Genomic DNA, 23,103 nt, shown 5'->3' on the forward strand with positions numbered 1-23,103 from the left:
CCCCCCCACCCCATCCTTCCAAATTCCAGCGAGTACAGGCCTAGAGCCATCAAACTTTCCTTGTATGATAATCCTTATATTCCTGAAATCATCCTTCCCAACCACTGAGGTCAGGATAACTGGTCTGTAATTTCCTTTCTGCTGCCTTCCTCCTTTCTTAAAGAGTGGAGTGACATTTGCAATTTTCCAGGGCTCTAGCACCATGCCAGAGTCTGATGATCATTACTAACGCCTACACAATCTCTACTTCACTAGGGTGCAGTTCATCTGGTCTGGGTGACTTATGTACCATTAGGTCTTTCAGCTTTTTGAGCACCTTTTCCCCTGTGATAGTAACTACACTCACTTCTTTTCCCTCGCACCCTCCTGGCACACTGCTAGTGTCTTCCACAGTGAAGATTGATGCAAAATACTCATTTAGTTCATCAGCCATTTCCTTGTCCCCCATTATTATTTCGCCTGCCTCATTCTCTAGCGATCCTATATCCACTTACATCTCTCTTTTATTTTTTTTACATACTTGTAAAAGCTTTTATTATCCTCTTTGATATTGTTTGCTAGCTTGCTTTCATGTTTCATTTTTTCCTTCCTAATGATTCTTTTGCTTTCTGTAGGTTTTTAAAAGCTTCCCAATCCACTATCTTCTCGTTCATTTTTGCTTTGTTGAAGGCCCTCTCTTTTGCTTTTACATTACATTTCCAGACTTCCGATTGATCTACAGGATTTATCTTCAGTATTGACCCCTGGACTTACAAGTGACAGATTTACATTTACATAATTTATTATTATTTTGTAATTTGCCCTTTACTGTGCCTATTGTTTTAGTTATTAATTATTATACTGTCTTGCACTGCTTTGTGCACTTTATGTAATCCTGTATAGGTCTGCAGTCTAGTGTGGTTTTGTGTTGTTTCATGCAGCACCAGGGTCCTGGGGGAACATTGTTTTGTTTTTACTGTGTACTGAACCAGCAGTTATGGTTGAAATGACAATACAGCTGACTTGACTTTACTCTGGGGTCACCGACTGACTGGCAAAGTGATTTTCCAAGGTTTCCTCTGTTTCGCACCCAACAACAGTTCTTTCTTTTGCTGCTTTTAATTCAAGAGTCTCCGTGATCACTTAATTAACATTCTGGGCTAAATCTTGCATCCTCTTTGGGACGTTCTTTCCTTGTTCTTTCTTCCTTCCTGCCGCATTATTTTGACGGTTACCTCAGCCATCCCACCTATACACTGCTGCTTCTGCTGCCCAGCTTCCCTCAACAATTCAGTTAACAATATCCAATCCCCATATCACAATAATACTTGAGAGTTGTTCTCAGTTGATTGCACTGGAGATTTAAAATTAATATTTCAGTTAATTTGCAGCAGAATTCCTGGGTCACCAGCCCCAATATGGATTAATGTAATGAGTCAATAAATTGCTGATCCAAGTTATATTGCTGTAATTATTACAGCTGGATTTTTATTATATTCAAAAGCTCACAAGAAAGGCATGCACTTTTTCTCTGCAGTCTGTACATTCTGTGAATTATTACATAATATATGTCTACCTATGACCGGGACTACAGAGCAGAGTCTATGGAAGAGGAGACTACCTAACTTAGTTTGGTTAACCGATTCCTCCATTTCATGAAACTTTCACATTGCAACTATTTCCTAAGCAGTTCCAGGGTATTTGCTTCTCTCATTCCATCTGAAACTTCATTATAATTATGACTCACTTTTAGTCCCATCTTCTCATTAAAGTTCAAAATACCATTTAGATTTCCCTGTTGCACTGTCTACCATCCCATAGGCATCCACGAGGCCAGGCCTACAAGGCACTAAAGCCTTCAGCATCGCTATTCAGGTGCTGTGGTCGTGTATCAGTTAGCAGGACAATATTACAGTTGTAATAGTTGTAATTTTGAAATTCGGAGTTGAATTCTGGCATTCTCTGTAAGAAAGTTTGTATGTCCTTCCCGTGTGTGTGTGTATTTCCACTGGGTGCTGTGGTTTTGTTTAGTGGGTTAGTTGGTCAATATATAAATTAGACGAGGGTTTAAGTCAGTGGTTTGCTGTGCTGCACGTCTCAGTGGGCTATAAGGGCCTGTTCTGTGATTTATTGCTAAACAAAATAAATAAGTGATCTTTCTGTTTCATAAACCTCATTCCCATGTATAAAGATTGCATTTATCATGCCCTCTCGAGCAGCTTTGAATGTGTGTTTCTTCACGTTATTCAGTGGTAAGAGTTTTCAGCATCTCAAAGGCAATAGCAAAATTGACGTAGAAATATGAGCAAGAATGACTTGGCTCATCTTTGACAAAGTCAAGGTTATTCTTTGTACACATTCTGTTGAATGTGTCAATAAGCTATGGTGAAGCAGGCTTCGTGTCAATTTATAACTTTCATTTGCAATTGTATTTATAAATGATCAGATTAATTTTATCCATTTTCTAAAGCAAGTCATTATTTTTCCTTGCAGAGCGAGGTGTTTGTTTGTCTACTTTGTCGCTTTGGATACTTTTTGTTTACATAGAAACAACATTCAGATTTAAGGATTTGAGAAATTTCAATGCTGATCTGTGTCGGCCATTTGCAGCCCATTGGTAAGTCAGAGAATCTCGCAAATGTGGGACTCTAACACACAATATGAACTATAATGGATGTATAACATTTAACACCAAATATCCTTTCTCTGATGATTTTACACTACACGTTCTTGGTGCTTCCGAGTTTGAAACATTGTAGTCTATCCCTCCACAAAGAATCAATAGCACGGCTTTTTATTCGATGGAACTCAAATGGCAATCAGAGCTTCTTCGAGCATATTGTGGTCGCCGGTTACTATTGTGTGATTCCTTTAGCCGAGTGCTGTTCTTGTTTGCTGGCTGCAAGTCAGGAATTCTGAACGCCTGTTCCCCCGAGGACAACACAGAGCTGCAGCTTCACAGCTTCAGCGATCCTCGTTCAGTTCTGATCAGCTGTCTGTGTGGAGTATGCATGTTCTCCCTGTAACCTTATGGGTTTCTTCTGTAGAATCTGGGTTCCACCCTCACTGGAAGGTGTGCAGGCTGGTGACTGTCCTGCTCATGAGTAGACATCCTGGAGACTAGGAGGCATTGATGGAAGTGAGGGGGGGAACAAAATGGAATTGGTGTGAATGGGCATGTGATGTGGGATCAATGGACTGAAGGTCCTATTTCCAAGCTGGATGTCACTATGGCTCTGGGAAGCGAATCCAAGAATGAGGAAAATACCAAAGTAATGAATAGCTGTTGGCGAAGGCTGGGGGTTTAAGTGAAGCAATGATTGCTGTAAATAATGCTTTCGTTCTGGCAATGAAAAACACCTAATGAGAGGGAGGAAAGCAAAGGGCCAGAGCTTTTAACCGGTGGAAAACCGTCCGTGCTCTCGGCCTGCACTGACTGTCCATGCTCACCATCTGTGTTCACCACACTGCTCACACTCAAAGTTCAAAGTAAGTTTATTATCAAAGTGCGGGTATGTTACTGTATATTGCCCTGAGTTCCATTTTCTTGCAGGCATTTACAGGAAACAAAAGAAATGCAATAGAATTTTATGAAAAACTATACAAAAATAGACAAAACACCAAAGAGTGAAGGACAGTCTTTGCAAATGGAATTAACACTGAGAAAGTGAGTTGTAAAGAGTCCTAGAAAGTGAGCCTGTAGTTACTTCAGAGTAGTGGTGAATGTGTTCCACACTGTCCCTGAGCCTGATGGTTGGAGGGTAATAACTGTTCCACTCCTGGTGGCGTCAGTCCAAAGGCCTCCTGTACCCCCGATTGATGGTAGAAGTGAGAAGAGGTTATGGCCTGGTTCTTGAGGACAGATGCTGGAGAGGGCTTTCCTGCTGATGGACCGGGCTGCATCCACCGCTTTCTGCAGCCTCTTCTAAGAAAGTAGATGTTCTGCCCTGCCTTCTTTGTGATGACACTTACCTGCTGGTCACAGATAGATCTTCTACTATGTTAACATCAAGGAACTTAATGTTACTTAACTCTTCCACATACATTCCGCTAGTGGAGACTGGCTCGTGGGCCTCCAGCTTCTTTTTCCTGTAGTTGATAGTCAGCTTTTGGTTTTGCTGATCCTAAGTGAGAGGTTGTTGTTGTGGCACCGCTCGACCAGAATTTGAATCTCCCTTCTATTCGTTCTGACCTCTGATTGGCCAGCAATAGTGGTGTCGTCAGCTAACTTAAGTACAGCATTGGGGTTGTACCTAGCCGGACAGTCGTATAAAGAGAAAAGAGCAGGGAGCTAAGCCCTGTGGTGCCCCTGTGTTGATGGTGAGTGTGGAGGAGATGCCCTGACTGGGGTTTGCCAGTGAGAAGATTGAGGATCAGTTGCTCAGTGAGGTACTGAGGCCCAGGTCTTGGAGCTTCATGATGAGTTTCAAGTGGATGGAAGTGTTGAATGCTGAGCTGCAGAGCATCCTGACTTATGCACCTTCATTGTCCGGCTGTCCCGGAGCCGAGTGAAGACCCAGTGACCTGTGTGGGTAGTAGGCAAACTGGAATCGATCCAGGTCACTCCTCAGACAAGGGTTCCTGTGCTTCCTTTCTAATCTCTCAAAGCACCCCATCCCTCTCCACCAATGCTCACCATGCAGCCCAAATTCAATGCCCGTTACTGACCTGCAGAAATAAGGGTGGATATACCCGTGAAGATCCCGCAAGCCTTCTGCAGAATTGAGCCAGCAAGTTCACAAGGAGGTGTTGGCAGTACAGCTTTAAACTGCTGTCACATCCCTGCAGGTTTAGGCCAACAAAGTCAGGTTGCAGCACACTACTCCGCAGGCCCAAAACATCAAAAGAACCAGACACAAGAAAGTCTGTAGATGTTGAAAATCCAGAACAGTACACTCAAAATGCCAGAGGAACTCAGCAGGCCAGGCAACATCTATGAAACTGAATAAACAGTCGATGTTTCGAGACTGAACACTTCTTCAGAACAGACACCTCCAAAATCTGGAACCCCCCTCTATCTAATGAACTTTACTGTTTAACATATAAAATGGCTTGAAAATTACAAATGACTTTTTAAATTGGAGTTATTTTAAAAAGTGATTTGGTCGAAGCAAATTAGCTTTGACCCTCGCAGGGTAGCTTTTATTATTAATCCTTATCATATGGTTCCAGCTTAATATCAGTTTTACCAATTAAAATATTTAAATGCATAAGTAATTTGAGATAAATTAAACTCAGTGCCTACTTTTTTAAAAAAATCTATTTTATCATCGTTGCTAAGGTAACATTATCATGCTGTGGGCTGAATTAATGGATGATCCCCAATGGGTTAAATAAGGCATGAAGTGAGCCAATTAAAGCTGACCTTGCAACAGTTTACTCTATTTTATTGTCAGCTTTTCTTTGCTTCACACCATTGTGGTTTTAGCTTCATGTCCCTGTGGCACCCAAGCTTCAATCACTTGCACACTCATTGTAATTGTCCAACATTTCTCTCAGAATTGTCAGTACTATGTCATATATCACTAAGAGGCTTAATCTCCTCACGTGTATTGAAAAACATGCATTTGTTGCTTCTGGAAGAAACACGAGGGACTGATAACTGTATCGACTTCTCAAAGGGTGGGAAAGATTGTGATTCACACTTCAGAACTAAAGCAGAGCTCACCTCTTTTCCCTAACCGTACTTGAAACAATGTTTTGTATTTTGGACAGATGGTGGAATAAAAAGTCAGGACATAGAAGATTATTTAAAACCCACAGTTTTAAAGCAAGCAGGCATTTCAGGATTTATCATTAATGAAACACAGCTTGCTGTTGTGCCAGCTTTGGATTTTGTTGTGATTTTTCAGGTGTTCGTGCAGATGGTGACCATCACAGGTGGAAAATACTGTTGTCTGTTCTGTACTGCTACACATGTGTTTTCTCCCTCCTTGAGTAACATCTTTTTTTCCCTTTCTTTAGCATAGGATATCCAATGGCATCTTTAGGTTTTGAATTTAAAAGTTATATTCACCACAAAATTAAATTAAGGAAACAAAAAGAAGTTCAAAAGCAGAACGAGTTTTACATGCAACTGCTTCAGCAGGCCCTACCCTCAACAGAACTACAAGCGGGACCAGACCAGGCACTGGATAAAGGTATTGGAGTGAACTCCCAAATTCCTGCTGCTGTTTTCCCTTCATACAGAGATTCATGGAAACAGTATTTCTTATCCATTATTTAACAAATAGAGGATCTGTGTCAAAGCACCACAAGATGTATTTATCCAATATTTAAAGCAAACCTGCTAAGAGTTCTTAAATGATTTTGGTTTATATCCCCTTAAGAATTCTAATGATAGATCTGACACAAATGGCATTTATTCAGTTTAGCCCTTATTGCTTTTCATGTTTATGAGCAAATGCCAAGTGTGGGATGGGTCAGGGAGTGGAGAGAGTCAGGTTGAGAAGGAACCAAATTTCAGAACTGCTGGATGATCAGTTGCCACTGGTGGGTTGCTAGTCCAATGGGAGGAAAGAGGGTCCCGGATGTTAGCACACTGGGCATGTTCAAGATATATAGAGATGTATGACTGTCTGAACTCTGAAATGATGTTGGGCATGGTTTGGCTATTTTCATTGTAATCCCAACTCTGCAATCCCATCTGCTTGTTGCCATCTTTCACACCCTTGTTTATCAAGAATCTCTCGATACCCTTGCCTTAAAAATATTTGAAGACTTTGCTTTGAATAAGAGAGTTCCAAACACTCCTGGCTCTCTGAGAATTTTACCTTAAGTCTGTGATAAATGGGTTATTCCTTATTTTAAAGCAATGACTCCTTACTTCTTCGTTAAATGGGAGCCCATCCCAGGTATGAGTCGAGTAAAGCATCTTTCAACTGCTTTCAGTGCATGAACATCCTTCCTTAAATAAGGCAACTAGTACCGTATACATTACACTACTCCCAATGTGGTCTCATTAATGCTATACAGTATATCTGAACTATAACTTCTCCCAATTCCCTTTGCAAAAAACAATAACACTCTCTAAAATTTGCTGCAGTTGGTAAAAATGCTAAAGAATTTGTTTTCCTAGAAATCTCCTCATTCCATAAAATGTTTGCTTTGTTTTAGCGTTTAAAGGGCTTTCATTGTGGTCTCAGTACCAGCACGAAAATAGAGCCATTGTAATCGGGAAGAAGTACAGTTTGGTCCTACCGGAACTGGAGTTTAAAGAAAAAGGTAAAGAGAAGGAGGTCGTAAAGCAGACTCTTGGAGCTGGAAATTGTTTACAAGCACCCGATTCTAGATTCAGTGAAACGGAATGTGTGGAAAATCACTTTATCAAAACCGTGGAGTATGAGCCTTTCGAAAGTACTGAAAACCTATCCCATGATGACCTGTGTGCTGAAAGCTCAAGAGTCTGCAAGCACAAATCACCAAAGGCTCATGGTGCTTCGAACGGCAATGTGATTTTCACCAAGGTGGAGAAGAGGCAGAAGTGTTCGAGCAAAAGCACCAGCACGCGCAAAGGGATCTTCGAGAACGGCTCTTTGAATCATCAGAACAGCAAACCAGAGGCTGTTGTGCTACGGTAAGAAATCTTCAGGCTGGCTGTAGTCCTCAGTCTTAAATGTAGAAATATGCAAGGTCAAACATTAGAGAAATGTAATTGGTTACATAGAGGTGAATGGCAAAACATTAAGTTAAGGGTCTGATTCAGCCAACTCAGAACAGATTAATTTGTCAACAAGGTTAGTGCAGTATACATGTGTCTCCAATATACAACACTTACACTTTCTGAAAATACAGCAATGAAAAAAATTACTTGAACCTAATCCTTAAATGAAATATGGTATATTTATGCATCGATAAAAATTTAATCTCCAGTCCTAGGATATTGAAAGCAAAAAAAATCACACTGTAATAGGAACACCTGCAAATATTAGGTTTAATAAGCTGTGGGCACGCTACTTTGCTGCCAGAAGGTCGGTAACACACGCGGGCTGCCTCCAGCATATCCTCAGGCTGCGCTGGTCAATGATGCAAGCAATGCATTTCACCGTATGTTTTTTTCTGAAGTTTGTGTATGTGACAAATAAAACGAATCTTTATTACTTTTGTACCAGAGATATGAAAGCATACTAAGAACGTTAAAACAAAAGTTACCCACCCTGACCAATGGGATAATGAGGAATAATTCAAAAGCTCAAGGAGCTAATCCAAAAGTTCCCATCTATGGGCACAATCACAGGATTCTGGCACTTATGAACAATTATGTAAAATATAAGATGCAAGGCAGTCAGGACGGATATTTATGAAGTGGTGCACAAATAGAGCATTGCGTTCATTTCTATATGCTGCACTTTATAGTAACGATGTAAAGTCTTTGGAGAGGGTGTAGAAGGGTGTCAGTAAAATATTCCAGAATGAGGGAATTTCAAAGCCAAAGTAAATTTCTTATCAAAGTACATACATGTCACCTTGAGATTTGTTTTTTGTAGGCTTTTATAGAAAAATAATGAAATACACAAGAACTTATGAAACACTATACCTAAACAAAGACTGACAAAACCAGTGTGAAAAGGAAGACAAACTGTGTAAATAAAAAAAACAGATAAATAAATAATACTGAGAACATGAGTTGCAGGATCACTGGAAGTGAGTTTATAGATGTGGATAGAGCAGAGGGAATGAGGTTGCTCTCCCTGGAACTGATAAAGGGAATCTTGTAGTGATATTTAAAATAATGAAAGTTGGAGACGGGATGGAGCAAAATTATGGCGTTGATGGAGGAGTCAAAAATGAGTGGACATACAATGAAAGTGATGGGCGCAAGAACAAAAGCCAGCTCAAGAACATTTTTAGCAGCCAGTGCTAATATTCTGAGTCATGGAGATCCTCCCGAATCAGGCCCTGTGATCACCATGTACTGTATTTCACTGAGAGGGTGGTCAGTATATGGAATGAGGTATCAGAGAAAGTGGTTGAGGCAGGTACAGTCACAGCATCTAAAGGTTTCTTGGACATGGGTATTTATAGATAAGGTCTAGAGGGATTAGGACCAAACATGGACAACTGAGACTACCTTAGATGGGACCCTTGGTTGACATTGACCAAGGACTGGAGAGCCTGTTTCCATGCTGCATGACTCTGTGATTAGACACATCCTGAAGCCCTGGGCCACCTGGCATTGAAACAGGTTCAATCTGGGCCACTTTATCCAAATGAAGTTATAAATAGCATGTTGCTTGCTCTTAAAGTATAAATGGGACGTTATTATATTTCTTTCATTACTTTGGAATTCTTACTTACAAATAAAATTATGATGTCAAAAGACACAATTTAATTACATTGTCATTAGCAAACGCTATTTTTTAATGTACTTATAGTGATTCAAAGAAGAGTTTTCTTTTAACACAGAGTGAAAATAATATAATGATGAGCTGCTTGTGACATAACATCAAAGTTCAAACAACCACTATCTTCTGAGGAAGACTCCCAAGGCTTTTTTATGCAAAATATTTAATCTTATATGAGGCATTTAGAAGGGAAGGCCCTAGTTTTAGTCTCTTAATTCAGACCCTTGACATTTACAATCAGAAGAGTGCTTTTCTTTCTGGGTCACCGAACGGAATATGGTACTACTCATGGGTTGATCTAACTATTCTACTATTTTTGGCTGTGTCTTTCATTATACTAATGAAAGTGTTACATAATAACAAAGTGTTCTTTAATAGTTTATGCCACTGAACTGTAATCCACTATCTGGACCATACAGAAGGTGACATGAGTTTGAAGCTAAAAGGATTTATTTTCAAATCATTAAACCTGGAATAAAAACTGGTGTCAAAATAAAAAAATGGATTGTGGTAAAACCCCCCCAAGTTTGGCGATGTGCCTCAGGGAAGGAAGTTTGCTATCTTTACCTTGCATGACCTATATGTGACTTCACGCTCATAGTGATGTGGTTAATTCCTGACTTCCTCCTTGTTAAGAGGCAGATTTGGATTCCAATTCATTTATTTATCCTGTAAATCGAAAAATGCGGTGAAATGCATCATTTGTGATAACAGTCAACATAACTTAAAGAGTGTGCAGGGGGCAGTTTGCAATTGTCGTTACATTAATTTCAATCTTCTCATTAAGGGGGTCTACATCTCATGAGCAAATTAATAGTCTTGTTGAATGCTTCCTGCATACGTATACAGGTTTGGTTTTTCAATTGGCCATGGATCCTGGACCTCATTTGGCTTCACTGAAAGTGAGTTCAGGAACATTTATGGAGTATGTGGGTAGTCCATTAATTACACTTTCAAGCCCACCAACCTTCATTTACCACCGTTCCTGCACATCTTGTCCAACACTTTCAGTAGAGGTTTATACATGCATGGTAAAGATGAACCCATTCATACTAGGGAATGGAAAATGAATGAATGGGTGGAGGGTGTCTGATAACCAGTGATTATCAAAGGTCTTCACCTTCATCAAAGGATTGATGGAAAACAGATGACTCCTATATTATGGCAGTTCACCTTTATGGAATTCACAAACCTCTATTAAAATATTTGGGGTACAGAATAAATATTTACTTTTTGGAACTTTTTCCGCCATGCATTTCTTGAACACAGCACGCTCCATGTTATAAAAAAGTTGTAACATGGATGGTTCAATGGTTCCATTTAATATCAGAGCACGTGTACAGAATACAACCTGAAATCCTTACTCTTCGCAGACATCCACGAAACAGGAAAAAAACCTCGAAGAATGAATGACAGACCCCCCAAAGCCCCCTCCCCCTTCCACACACAGCAGCAGCAAAAGCATCAACCCTGCCCCCGCCCCCAACTGCTCCAGCGAAAGCACCGACCCCACCCCCACATGCAAGCAGTCGCAAAGCACCGAAAGAGATCATGATCCAGAGTCCTTCAAAAAAAGCACTGACCATCCCAGCACTTCGACATCTCAGACAGGCCCTCCAGCGAGGGAGACAGAGGCTGCTCCTGCAACTAACATGAACGGGACACCAGCAGTTGTTTTCTGTGAATGAAACCCCATAACACTGGGGTTTCCTGCACTTCACTTGCCTGGATGAGTGCAACAACACCCCAATGCTCTCCACTCAGGACACACCACCTTGAGCATTAACCATCACCATTGTTCAGTAGATTGGAGTGTGTATCATTTCAAGGTCCACTGCAGGAATTTACCAAGGCTTCTACAACAACACCTACAAGATCGTAGCACCTGAAAAGCAAATCCATGGGAAAGTGATTACCTTCACATTCTCCTCTGTGCAACTCATCATCCTAACTAGGAAACACTTTGCCGTTCTTGCATCATCACAGCATTGTGGAGTACCTTCACCAGGAAGGTCCCCATCCCATGCAAATAAATAAAAAAATATGTGCTCACCCAACTGGGATGGGAGAGCATCTATTTAAATTTAGGTGAGATTAGGCATTGAATGCTCTTTGCATGGACCTACATATATCAATAACACTCTTTGCGCTCCTTGCTTTTATTTCAATGATTTAGAGAGCTGACACTGATTTTTAAAAATTTGAAATAACCAGAAACCACAAACAATAAAGTTCAAAATCCAAAGTAAATGTGGTATCAAGGTGTACGTATATCAGCATATACAACCCTGAATTTCATTTTCTTGTCGGCATAATCAATAAATCTACAGAATCAATGAAAGATCACCCAACTAGAGTGTTCAACCATTGTGCAGAAGATAGCAAACTGTGTAAATACAAAAAGAGAAAATAACAATAAATGAACGTTAAGCAATAAATATCGAGTACATAAGATGAAGAGCCCTTGAAAATGAGACTATTTCAATGATGGGGAAAGTGAAGCTGATTAATTAAAACAATAGAATTGGTTCCATATTCTTGGTGAAGAAGCCAGATACAAGGTGAAGCACTGCCAGCTGCTGATGTATCTCTTCGAAGTTTGCAGTTCTTATTAAACTTTGTAATATGAAGTAGATTATTTTAAAGCCTGTCAATTACTTATTTCAGGTAGTCACATAGTATCGAATTATATTTGTTTACCAAAAGCAAATCTATTTTAAGTTAATATAGTTACATATAGTTAATATAGTTACATATGCTCAACATCGACATTTGAATCATAAATCGGCTTGATGTTACTTAAGTCAGACAAAAAGGAATAGTCAGTGTATTACAGAGAATACTGGAAATCTGACCCAGGAAACACTGAGAATGCCCAAATTTTCTGTAATTAGAAGTGACTGATGGTGAGATCTTGCTTTGGAACTGGTATGATTAGATTAAAGTGTACTGTATCATCGACAAGAACAAAACATTTCACTGTGTTTTGGCCTATTAAGAGAGAGGTTGTAATAGAACTCTGAAAACTTGTGTTAATTGAATGTCTTTCATGACTCTGGGATTTCCAGCACTAATTAAGTACTTCAGAAATGTAAACAGGGTAGTGGCACAGACTGCAAATGACTGTGACCAGCTGCCTAATCTAGTTGGAAGAACATAGGAACACTCACTCACTTAACTTGTCTATCTCTCTATGTAGACTCTCCATACCTTCTGCACAAATTACTTTTCCACTCAACTTAGTATCATCAGCAAACTTAGATACATTACTCTCGGTCCCCTCTTCCAGATCGTTAATGTATATCGTGAACAGTTGCAGGCCCAGCATCGACCCCTGTGGCAGACCACTCACCACTGATTGCCAACCAGAATAACACCCATGATTCCAATTCTCTACTTTCTATTACTTAACCAATCTATCCATGCTAATACATCACCCCCAACTCTATGCATCTTCGCCTTATGAGTAAGTCTTTTATGTGGTAAGTTTTTATCGAACACCTTCTGGAAATCTCATAATTTTGTATACTTCTATTGGGTCACTTCTTAGCCTCTGGCACTACATAGAAAACAGTCCAAGTTCATGCAACCTCTCCAATACACACTCAGTAGCCTCTTTATTAGGTACTACCTGTATAAGGTCTTCCATTACTGTAGCCATCCACTTCAAGGTTTGATGTGTTGTACGTTCAGTGATGCTCTTCTGCACACCACTGTTGTAATGTGTGGTTATTTGAGTTACTATCACTTTGAACAAGTCTGACCGTCTTCCTCTGACCTCTCATTAACAAAGCATTTTCACCCGCACAACTGCCCCTCACTGGATTTTCTTTTTGTTTTTCGCTCCTTTCACTGTAAACTCTAGAGACTGCTGTGCTTGAAAATCCCAGGAGATCAGCAGTTTCTGAGATACTCAAACCACCTCATCTGGCACCAACAGTCACTTCACCGTCAAAGTCACTTAGATCACATCTCTTCCCCATTCTCATGTTTGGTCTGAACAACAATTGACCACGCCTGCATGCTTTCAGGCATTGAGTTGCTGCTGCATGATCAGCTGATTAGATGCTTGCATTAACAAGCAGGTGGATGGGCATACCTAATAAAGTGGCCATTGAATGTATTCCAATCCAGGTACATTCTGGTAAATTTCTTATGCACCCTCCCGGAAGACTCCACATTCTTTCTGTAATTCAGTGACCAGAGCTGCATGCAGTACTTTAAATGTGACCAAACCAAAGCTTTATACAGCTGCAACATTACCTGCCAACTTTTACAAGCAATGCATTATGCCTTCCTTATCATAAAACAATCACAGCACGGAAACAGGCCATCTCAGCCCTCCTAGTCCGTGCCAAACCCTTAATCTCACCTAGTCCCACCTACCCGCACTCAGCCCATAACCCTCCACTCCTTTCCTGTCCATATACCTATCCAATTTTACCTTAAATGACACAACTGAACTGGCCTCTACTACTTCTACAGGAAGCTCATTCCACACAGCTATCACTCTCTGAGTAAAGAAATACCCCCTCGTGTTTCCCTTAAACTTCTGCCCCCTAACTCTCAAATCATGTCCTCTCGTTTGAAACTCCCCTACTCTCAATGGAAGCAGCCTATTCATGTTAACTCTATCTATCCTTCTCAAAATTTTAAATACCTCGATCAAATCCCCCCTCAACCTTCTACGCTCCAATGAATAGAGACCTAACTTGTTCAACCTTTCTCTGTAGCTTAAGTGCTGAAACCCAGGTAACATCCTAGTAATCGTCTCTGCACTCTCTCTAATTTATTGATATCTTTCCTATAATTTGGTGACCGAACTGTACACAATACCACTCTTCCCTTGTGTTGTTGCTTTCAGGAAGCTAGGAATTAGTACCTCCAAATCCCTCTTAGCACCGGTTCTAACAGTCAGCACAATGCCATGACAGCTCAGAGTGCCAGAGTTCAATCCTTGCGTCCCCTGTAACCAGTCCGTATGTTCTCCCCATAGAGTACGTGGGTTTTCCCCCGGTGTTCTGGTTCTCTCCCACAGTCCAAAGAGACGAGGGGTGATTGATAAGTTTGTGGCCTAAGGTAAAAGGAGTCAATTTTAGAAAACCTAGCACACTTATTTTCCAACATATTCCCCTCCTACATTTACACACTCAGTCCAGTGGTCGTGGAGCGTATGGATCTTGGACCAGAAAGTGTCCACAAATGGGTGATTGATAAGTTCGTGGCCTAAGGTAGAAGGAGATGAGTTACACAGCTCTCGTTACATGTTCAACTCTTTGGGTGATTATGCAGAAAGTTTGAAATTCATAACATCTCCTTTTACGTTAGGCCACAAACTAATCAATCACCCCTGATGAGTTATTAGCTTCAAACTTTCTGCATAATCACTCAAAGAGTTGAACATGTAACGAGAGCTGTATAACTCATCTCCTTCTGCCTTAGGCCATGAAATTATCAATCACCCATCTGTGGACACTTTCTGGAGGTCCAAGATCCGTATGCTCCACGACCACTAGACTGAGTGTGTAAATGTAGGAGGGGACTATGTTGAAAAATAAATGAGCTAGGTTTTCTAAAATTGACTCCTTCTACCTTAGGCCACGAACTGACCAATCACCCCTCGTATACCGGGTAACTAATTGGTCATTGTAAACTTTCCTGTGATTAGGTTAAATTTAAATCAGGATTTTCGGGGGGTGCTGGGGTGGTGCTACTCTGTGTTGTATTGCTAAATTAAATAAATAAATTTGATCTTCTAAAATGCAGCACCTCACACATCTGCTAATACTGTCTCTCTGCCCATACTTCCAACCGACATATGTCCTTTGTCAACCTTCACTATCTTCAAATCCACCAATTTTTGTGTTTTTTGCTAACTTTCTAATTACCATAGCTATGTTTTCATCCAAATAATTTGTATGTATTACAAGCAACAGAGGTCCCAGCACTGATACCTGCAGAATGCTGCTGCTCATAGACCTCCATTCAGAATAACACCTTTCCATCACTACCCCTGACTTCCATGGCCAACCCAATTCTGAATTTACCTAGTCACCGTGGATCCTCTAGATCAGTCTGCCATGAGAGATATGCCCCCCAACACCCCCACCTCCTTCACCATTTCTCACCTCCTTTTCCCTCCCTCACCTTATCTCCTCGCCTGCCCTATCTTTTTCCTCCTATCTTTTTCACCAATCAACTACCCAGCTCTTTATTTCATCCCTGCCCCTCCAGGTTTCATCTGTCACCTGGTGTTTCTCTCTCCGCTCCCCCACCTTTTAAATCTACTCCTCAGCTTTCTCCCCCCACCCCCCCCCCCCAGTCCTGTTGAAGGGTTTCAGCCCAAAACGTCGTCTGTACATTTTTCCATAGATGCAGCCTGGCCTGCTGAGTTCCTCCAGATTTTGTGTGATTTTGTCTGATTTCCAGCATCCACAGATTTTCTGTTGTTTGTACCAGGAGAGATCTTGCTGCCAGGGTAGAGTCTTAGTCCCACAGAACAGAAACAGGCCTTCCAGCCCACCTAGCCCATACCAACCTGATCTTCGGCCTGTACCCAAACTCTAGGCCTCCAAACCCCTCCCATACATGTACTGTACCTTTCCAAACTTCTGCTAAATATTACAATTGAACCCACATCCACCACTTCTGCTGGCAGTTCTTGCCACGCTCCAGCACCGTCTGAGTGAAGAAGTTTCCTATTGGAGAAGACAGTCTTCTGAAGAAAACCAATGAGTAGCCAGTTTAAGACAGAAGACAATAAGATAGCTTCATCAGTCTGAGTGAAAGGAGCCTACGTTACCAAGACCTGGGTGGCTGATTCGAATGCTTCCTCTTCCAATGCCTGTCATCGAGTAGCCATCCTCTCTCTTGTTGCTGTTGCTGATTAACATTCTGTGATTGACAGAAACTGTTATACTTCCATTTGCACCACTTCACCTGCGAGTCAACTGGGGTGATATACTGTATCCGGTGCTCCCTATGTGGCCATTTATACATTGGGGAGACCCGCCGCAGACTGGGAGACCGTTTCGCCGAACACAGGCGCTCAGTCCTCCAGCAGTGGCGGGATCTCCCTGTGGCCACACACTTCAATTCCACAGACCACTCCCACTCCGACATGTCTGTCCATGGCCTCCTCTACCGTCAAGATGAGGCCACACGCAGGTTGATGGAGCAATACCTTATCTCCCACCTAGGTAGCCTCCTTCCTGCTGGCATGAACATTCAACTCACAGACCTCCGTTGATACCCCTGCCCCCCCTTACCCCCATCCCTATCTATTATTTTAGTCTGGTTCTCTTTCTCTCTCTTTTATCCCCCCTCACTATAATCTCCCCCCAGCCCTACCTTTCTTTCTCTTTTATTTCCCATAATTCTCCACCTTCCCCCAGCCCATTTCCGTCCAGCCTATCATTTCCCAGCTTTCTACTTCATTCCTCCCCCCCCCACTTCTTATCCCCCCTTGACCATCCCATGTTACTTCACTCCTGATGAAGGGTTTCAGCCTGAAACGTCGTCATTACCTCCTCCCATAGATGCTGTCTGGCCTGCTGAGTTCTGCCAGCATTTTGTGTTTTTATTTATTTCCAACATCTGCAGATTCACTTGTGTAAACATGTTGCTGTGATATACTATGGCTTTTATTTCCAAGTTCCTTCTTGCTTGACAGAAGATACAAGGGTTACAATTTCAAGGTTTCGCCCGCCATCATTCAAGTTAAAATTCGGTCTCTACACCCCACCAAATGTTCCAGGGGAATGCAGGAAAGCAGACAAGTTTAGTTTTCCATTGAAAAGCACGATTTTCAAGTTGCTGTAATACTGAAGCACTTACACAAACTACTTAAAAATGTACCTACTCAATCTTCTTTACAAAGCTGGCAAAGCTAACCATAATTTTTGTTTGCCTAGACTGGAAAATGATATAAAAAAACTGAAGGCAGACCTACAAGCCTCCAGGCAAAATGAGCAGGAACTCCGCAATCAGGTTAACATACTGACCAACAGCAAACAAAAAGTACGGTCTGAGCTTGTTCAACTTCGACAAGAAAATGAGATTCTACAGACCAGGTAGGGATGAGCACCGTGCACAGAGATGAGGTGGGCTCCACTTGACGGCTTATTTTTCTCAGATTAGGTGGACAGCAGTTAGCCACCGTTCGAATGGGATGGTTGTGTTTCTTTTCCTTTTAGAATGCACTGTGCTTTTCAAGCCAAACAGAAGGACAAGCAGAACATTGCCTATCTAGAGAAGAGGCTTCGCTCAGAGCTGGAGAGTCGAGCTCTGCTGGAGAAACAGCTGATGGATGCAAAAAGGAGAAAGACAGATGAAGCTTCAGTTCTCACGCGGGCTGTTACACTCACTGCGTCCATCAGGTACTGCGTCTGTCTTTAACAATGCCTGCTTTTGTACTGATTCTCTCCAAATCAGTACAAAGATGAAACATGCTAATTTTTTGCTTAGCATTTCTTAATAATGGGATCCATGACATAAATATTATCCTGTAGTCAGTTAACAAATTAGATTATAAGACCATAAGATATAGGAGCGGAAGTAGGCTGTTCGGCCTATCGAATCTGCTCTGCCATTTAATCATGGCTGATTCAATTCCTCCAGTCATCTCCATTCCCCTGCCTTCACCTCATACCCTTTGATGCCCTGGCTAATCAAGAACCTATCTATCTCTGCCTTAAATACACCCAATGACTTGGCCTCCACAGCTGCTCGTGGTAACAAATTCCACAGATTTACTACCCTCTGATTAAGGTAATTTCTCCACATCTCTGTTTTAAATGGACATCCTTCAGTCCCAAAGTCATGCTCTCTTGTCCTAGAATCCCCCACCATGGGAAATAACTTTGCCATATCTAATCTGTTCAGGCCTTTTAACATTTGGGATGTATCTATGAACCCCCCCCCCCCCAATTCTCCTGAACTCCAGGGAATACAGACCAAGGGCTGCCAGATATTCTTCATTTGGTAACCCTTTCATTCCTGGAATCATTCTCGTGAATCTTCTCTGAACCCTCTCCATTGTCAGCATATCCTTTCTAAAATAAGGTGCCCAAAACTGCACACAATACTTCAAGGGTGGTCTCATGAGTGCCTTATAGAGCCTCAACATCACATCCCTGCTCTTATATTCTATACCTCTAGAAATGAACGCCAACATTGCATTCACAAGAGATGTAACTGTATGAGAGTTGTTTAAGATTAGTTGCAGTGAGTCAATTTTGAGGGAATGAACTGTGAAGTATGTCAGCAACTTATCTACTACCTCAGGAGGTTGATCCGGAATATGTTAACTGCTGGGCCCCACTATCTGAGATCACTTGATCAATCTGGGTACAAGTGGAAAATGGCAGTCCTTGGCAGCTTCCTATTGGGACAAATGGAAGGTGGAGGTGACTGACACGACATGTTTGTTTTTGATCAGGAGGTAGGTTGGAATCATCAGCTGTGTCCCTGGATATCTCCATTTCCCCACTTCTCTCCTTTGATTTGGTTCCTTTGTTGTTTAATGTCTGTGAAGAACTTCAGATATTTTACCACATTATTGAACAAACATGCAAACATGAGACAAAACGCACACTCTGACCTTTAACCTTTCCTCACCCTCTCATTACTTCCCTCTGGGTCCCCCTCCTCCCTCCACAAACAGGAGAAAATCAGCAGACGCTGGAAATCAGAGCCACACACACAAAATGCTGCAGGAACCCAGGATCTGTGGGAAAGAGAACAGTCGACAATTCGGGCAGGACTGGAGAGAAAAAGCTGAGGAGTTGATGTGGTGGGGGGGGGGTGAGGGGAGAGGGAAACACAAGGAGATAGGTGAAATCGGGAGGGGGAGGGATGAAGTAAAGAGCTGGGAAGTTGATGGGTGAAAGAGATACAGGACTGAAGAAGAGGGAGTCTGATTGAAGAGGGCAGAAGGCCATGGAAGAAAGAAAAGTGGGGAGGAGCACTGGGGAAGGTGATAAGGTGCGAGAAGGAAAGGGGATGAGGAATGGTGAAGGAGGGGGGTATGATGTCAGGGTTCTGTGTTATTTTTACCCCGCGTACTATGTACTTATCCATATGGCTTATTATTCCAGGGGAGACTGCACAGACACCCTGAAGAACAGGGTGAAGGAAATGGATGCAGAATACAAACAACTGCAAACAGAACTCAGAATGAAAGACGAACACCTGAGGAAGGTAGAGCAGGAGGTGCAGGTAAATCTCTCATACCAGGTGAGCTAGAATGAAGGATGCAGGGATCTCTGAGAGTGTCACCGTTCTTTCAGTGCTCTGCAGTTTTATGGTTTGTATCGGTACGTGGATGGTAGGGCTGTGGTCTCAGTGTAGCTCGATGGAAGTAGGCAGTTTAAATGGTTCAGCACGGACCAGATGGGCCAAAGGGCCTGTTTCTGCGCTGTGCTTTTCTAGGACTCTATGTGTGGGCTACTGTGGGACATTTTACCAACATTCAAAACAAGAGTGTTGGCTTCACGTTTGTTCACACAGAAGTTCAAAATTCAAAGAATATTTATTATCAAAGTGCTCCTACTCTACCAAATGCTGCCCTGGGATTCCTTTCCTTGCAGGCACTTACAGAAAAGTGAAGTGCAGTAGAGTTTTACAAAAAACTATACATGGACAAAGACTGACACACACTGATGTGCAAAGAAGATGACTGTACAAATAAGAATAATACTGAGAACATGAGTTGTACAGAGTCCTGGAGAGTGAGTCTGTGGATCAGAGTAGTGGTGAGTGAAGGTATCCACACAGATGCAGGACCCTAATAGTTGTATGGTATTGGCAGTTGCTGAAACTGTGTTGTGGGAACTCAGGTTTCTTTATCTCCTGCCCGATGGTAGTAGTAAGGAGAGGGCATGGCTTGGATGGTGGGGGTCTTTGATGATGGATACTGCGTGACTAGTTGATGTACTCGCAGACTGGGAGAGCTTCACCTGTGATGGACTGGGCTGAACCCATCACTTCTTGTAGCCTTGTCCATTCCTGGGCATCGATGTTTCCATACCAGGCCACGATGTAACCAGTCAGGGTACTTCCCATTATGCATCAAATGAAATCTGCTGAAATTTATGGCAAATCCATGCAAACTTTCCAGAAAGTGTACAGTAAGTGCTGCTGTGCTTCGTCTGTGATGACACTGAGGTGCCGGTCACAGGAACAGATCCTCTGACATTTTAATGCCAAGGAGCCTGGAGCTGCTCAATTTAACAGGACAATTTACAATCACCAAGTCACCTACCAGCCAGTACACCTTGGGACAGTGGGAGGAAACTGGAGCACCCAGAGGAAACCCACGCATTCGGGGAGAGAACGTATAAACTCCTTACAGGCAGCAGTGGGAATTGAACTTGTGTCGCCGGTACTGTAAACCGCTGTGCTAACCAGTACACTACAGGACCCCCTGCAGTTCACGTACCGTCCCATCCGCTCAACAGATGACACAATTGCCACCACCCTCCACCTGGCCCCAACCCACCTGGACAAAAAAAGACACATACGTTTGAATGCTGTTCATAGACTTTAGTTCAGCATTCAACACAATCATCCCTCAGAAACTGATCGGAAAGCTGAGCCTACTGGGCCTGAACACCTCCCTCTACAACTGGATCCTAGACTTCCTGACTGGGAGATCTCAGTCAGTGCGGATCGGGAGCAGCATCTCCAACACCATCACACTGAGCACGGGGGCTCCCCAGGGCTGTGTGCTCAGTCCACTGCTGTTCACTCTGCTGACTCACGACTGTGCTGCAACACACAGCTCGAACCACATCATCAATTTCGCCAATGACACGACCGTGGTGGGTCTCATCAGCAAGAACAACGAGTCAGCTTACAGAGAGGAGGTGCAGCGGCTAACGAACTGGTGCAGAGCCAACAACCTGTCTCTGAATGTGAACAAAACAAAAGAGATGGTTGTTGATTTCAGGAGGGCATGGAGCGACCACTCCCCGCTGAACATCGACAGCTCCTCGGTAGAGATCGTTAAGAGCACCAAATTTCTTGGTATTCACTTGACGGAGAATCTCACCTGGTCCCTCAACACCAGCTCCATAGCAAAGAAAGCCCAGCAGCGTCTCTACTTTCTGCAAAGGCTGAGGAAAGTCCATCTCCCACCCCCCATCCTCATCACATTCTACAGAGGATGTATTGAGAGCATCCTGAGCAGCTGCATCACTGCCTGGTTCGGAAATTGCACCATCTCAGTTCGCAAGACCCTGCAACGCTGGTCAGCTGAGAAGATCATCGGGGTCTCTCTTCCCGCCATCACGGACTTTTACACTACACGCTGCATTCACAAAGCAAACAGCATTATGAAGGACCCCATGCACCCCTCATACAAACCGTTCTCCCTCCTGCCATCTGGGAAAAGGCTCCGAAGCATTCGGGCTCTCACGACCAGACTATGTAACAGTTTCTTCCCCCAAGCTATCAGACTCCTCAATACCCAGCGCCTGGCCTGACACTTTGCCCTACAGTCCTGTTTATTATTTATTGTAATGCCTGCACTGTTTTTGTGCACTTTATGCAGTCCAGTGTAGGTCTGTAGTCTAGTGTAGCTTTCTCTGTGTTGTGTTTTTTACATAATTCAGTCTAGTTTTTCTACTGTGTCATGTAACATCATGGTCCTGAAAAACGTTGTCTCATTTTTACTATGTACTGTACCAGCAGTTATGGTCAAAATGACAATAAAAGTGACGACTTGACGACTGCATCACCCTGAATGAGGACCAGCTCATGGACCTTCAGCTTCTTTGGCTTTGCTGATGTTAAGAGAGAAGTTGCTGGGGCATCGCAGAACCTGAATTCAATCTCCTTCCTATATGCTTGATTCAGCACTACCTTGATTCGTCCAGCAACAAAAGAAAAATTAAATGCATCATTTAGATCTGTACTTAGACATAAAATAAGTTGAGCAGGGCGCTAAGCACACAGCCCTACGGTGAACCCATGCTAGTGGTGCGTGCGGAGGAGATGTCATTGCCAACCTGCACTGACGGGTCTGCCATGAGGAAATTGAGAATCCAGTTGCACAGGGAGGTATTGAGGCTCAGGGCTTGTTGAGGAGTGTTGAGAGGATGGAAGTGTTGAATGCTGAGCTGTATTCGATGCTGACCTATGCACCTTCGTTGACCTGACGTTCCAGAGCTGAGTGAAGAGTCAATGAGATGTGATGTGGACCTGTACTGACGGTAGGCAAATTGGAGTGGATCCAAGTTTTTTCTCGGGCAGGAGTTAGACCATAAGATATAGGAGCAGAATTAGGCCATTTGGCCCATCAGATTTGCTCTGCCATTTCATAATGGCTGATCCATTTTCCCTCTCAGCCCCAATCTCCTGCCTTCTCCCCGTATCCCTTCATGCCCTGACTATTTAAGAACCTATCTACCCAATGACTTGGCCTTTGCAGCCTCCTGTGGCAACGAATTCACCACTCTCTGGCTAAAGAAACTGCTGCTCATCTCTGTTCTAACAGGACACCCCTCTATTCCAAGGCTTGTCCTCTGGTCTTAGACTCTCCCACCATATGAAACATTCTCTCCACATCCACTCTATCTAGACCTTTCAACATTCAATGAGGTCACCCCTTATTCTTCTGAATTCCAGTGAGTAGAGCCACAGAGCCATCAATTCCTCACATGACAAGCTTTTCAATCCCAGAAAAATTTTTGTGAGCCTGGTTTGAACCCTCACCAATCCCTTCTTAGATAAGGGGCCCAAAACACCACACAATACTCCAAGAGCAGTCTTACAGCAC

At 42.7% G+C, this 23,103-nt stretch overlaps 1 protein-coding gene across 1 annotated transcript in view; it reads left to right on the forward strand.

Annotated features, from left to right (window-relative positions):
* Positions 1–23,103, forward strand: part of LOC132400421 (macoilin-like) — a 70,640-nt gene that overhangs the window by 28,281 nt on the left and 19,256 nt on the right. The window contains exons 4-9 of the mRNA XM_059981359.1: positions 2,473–2,596; positions 5,944–6,119; positions 7,096–7,555; positions 17,237–17,395; positions 17,519–17,701; positions 19,421–19,541. Coding sequence (XP_059837342.1) covers positions 2,473–2,596; positions 5,944–6,119; positions 7,096–7,555; positions 17,237–17,395; positions 17,519–17,701; positions 19,421–19,541 — 1,223 coding nt within the window. The remainder of the gene's footprint in view (positions 1–2,472; positions 2,597–5,943; positions 6,120–7,095; positions 7,556–17,236; positions 17,396–17,518; positions 17,702–19,420; positions 19,542–23,103) is intronic.

The sequence above is a fragment of the Hypanus sabinus genome, chromosome 10 (assembly GCF_030144855.1).
Source record: "Hypanus sabinus isolate sHypSab1 chromosome 10, sHypSab1.hap1, whole genome shotgun sequence".
Taxonomy (NCBI): Eukaryota; Metazoa; Chordata; class Chondrichthyes; order Myliobatiformes; family Dasyatidae; genus Hypanus; species Hypanus sabinus.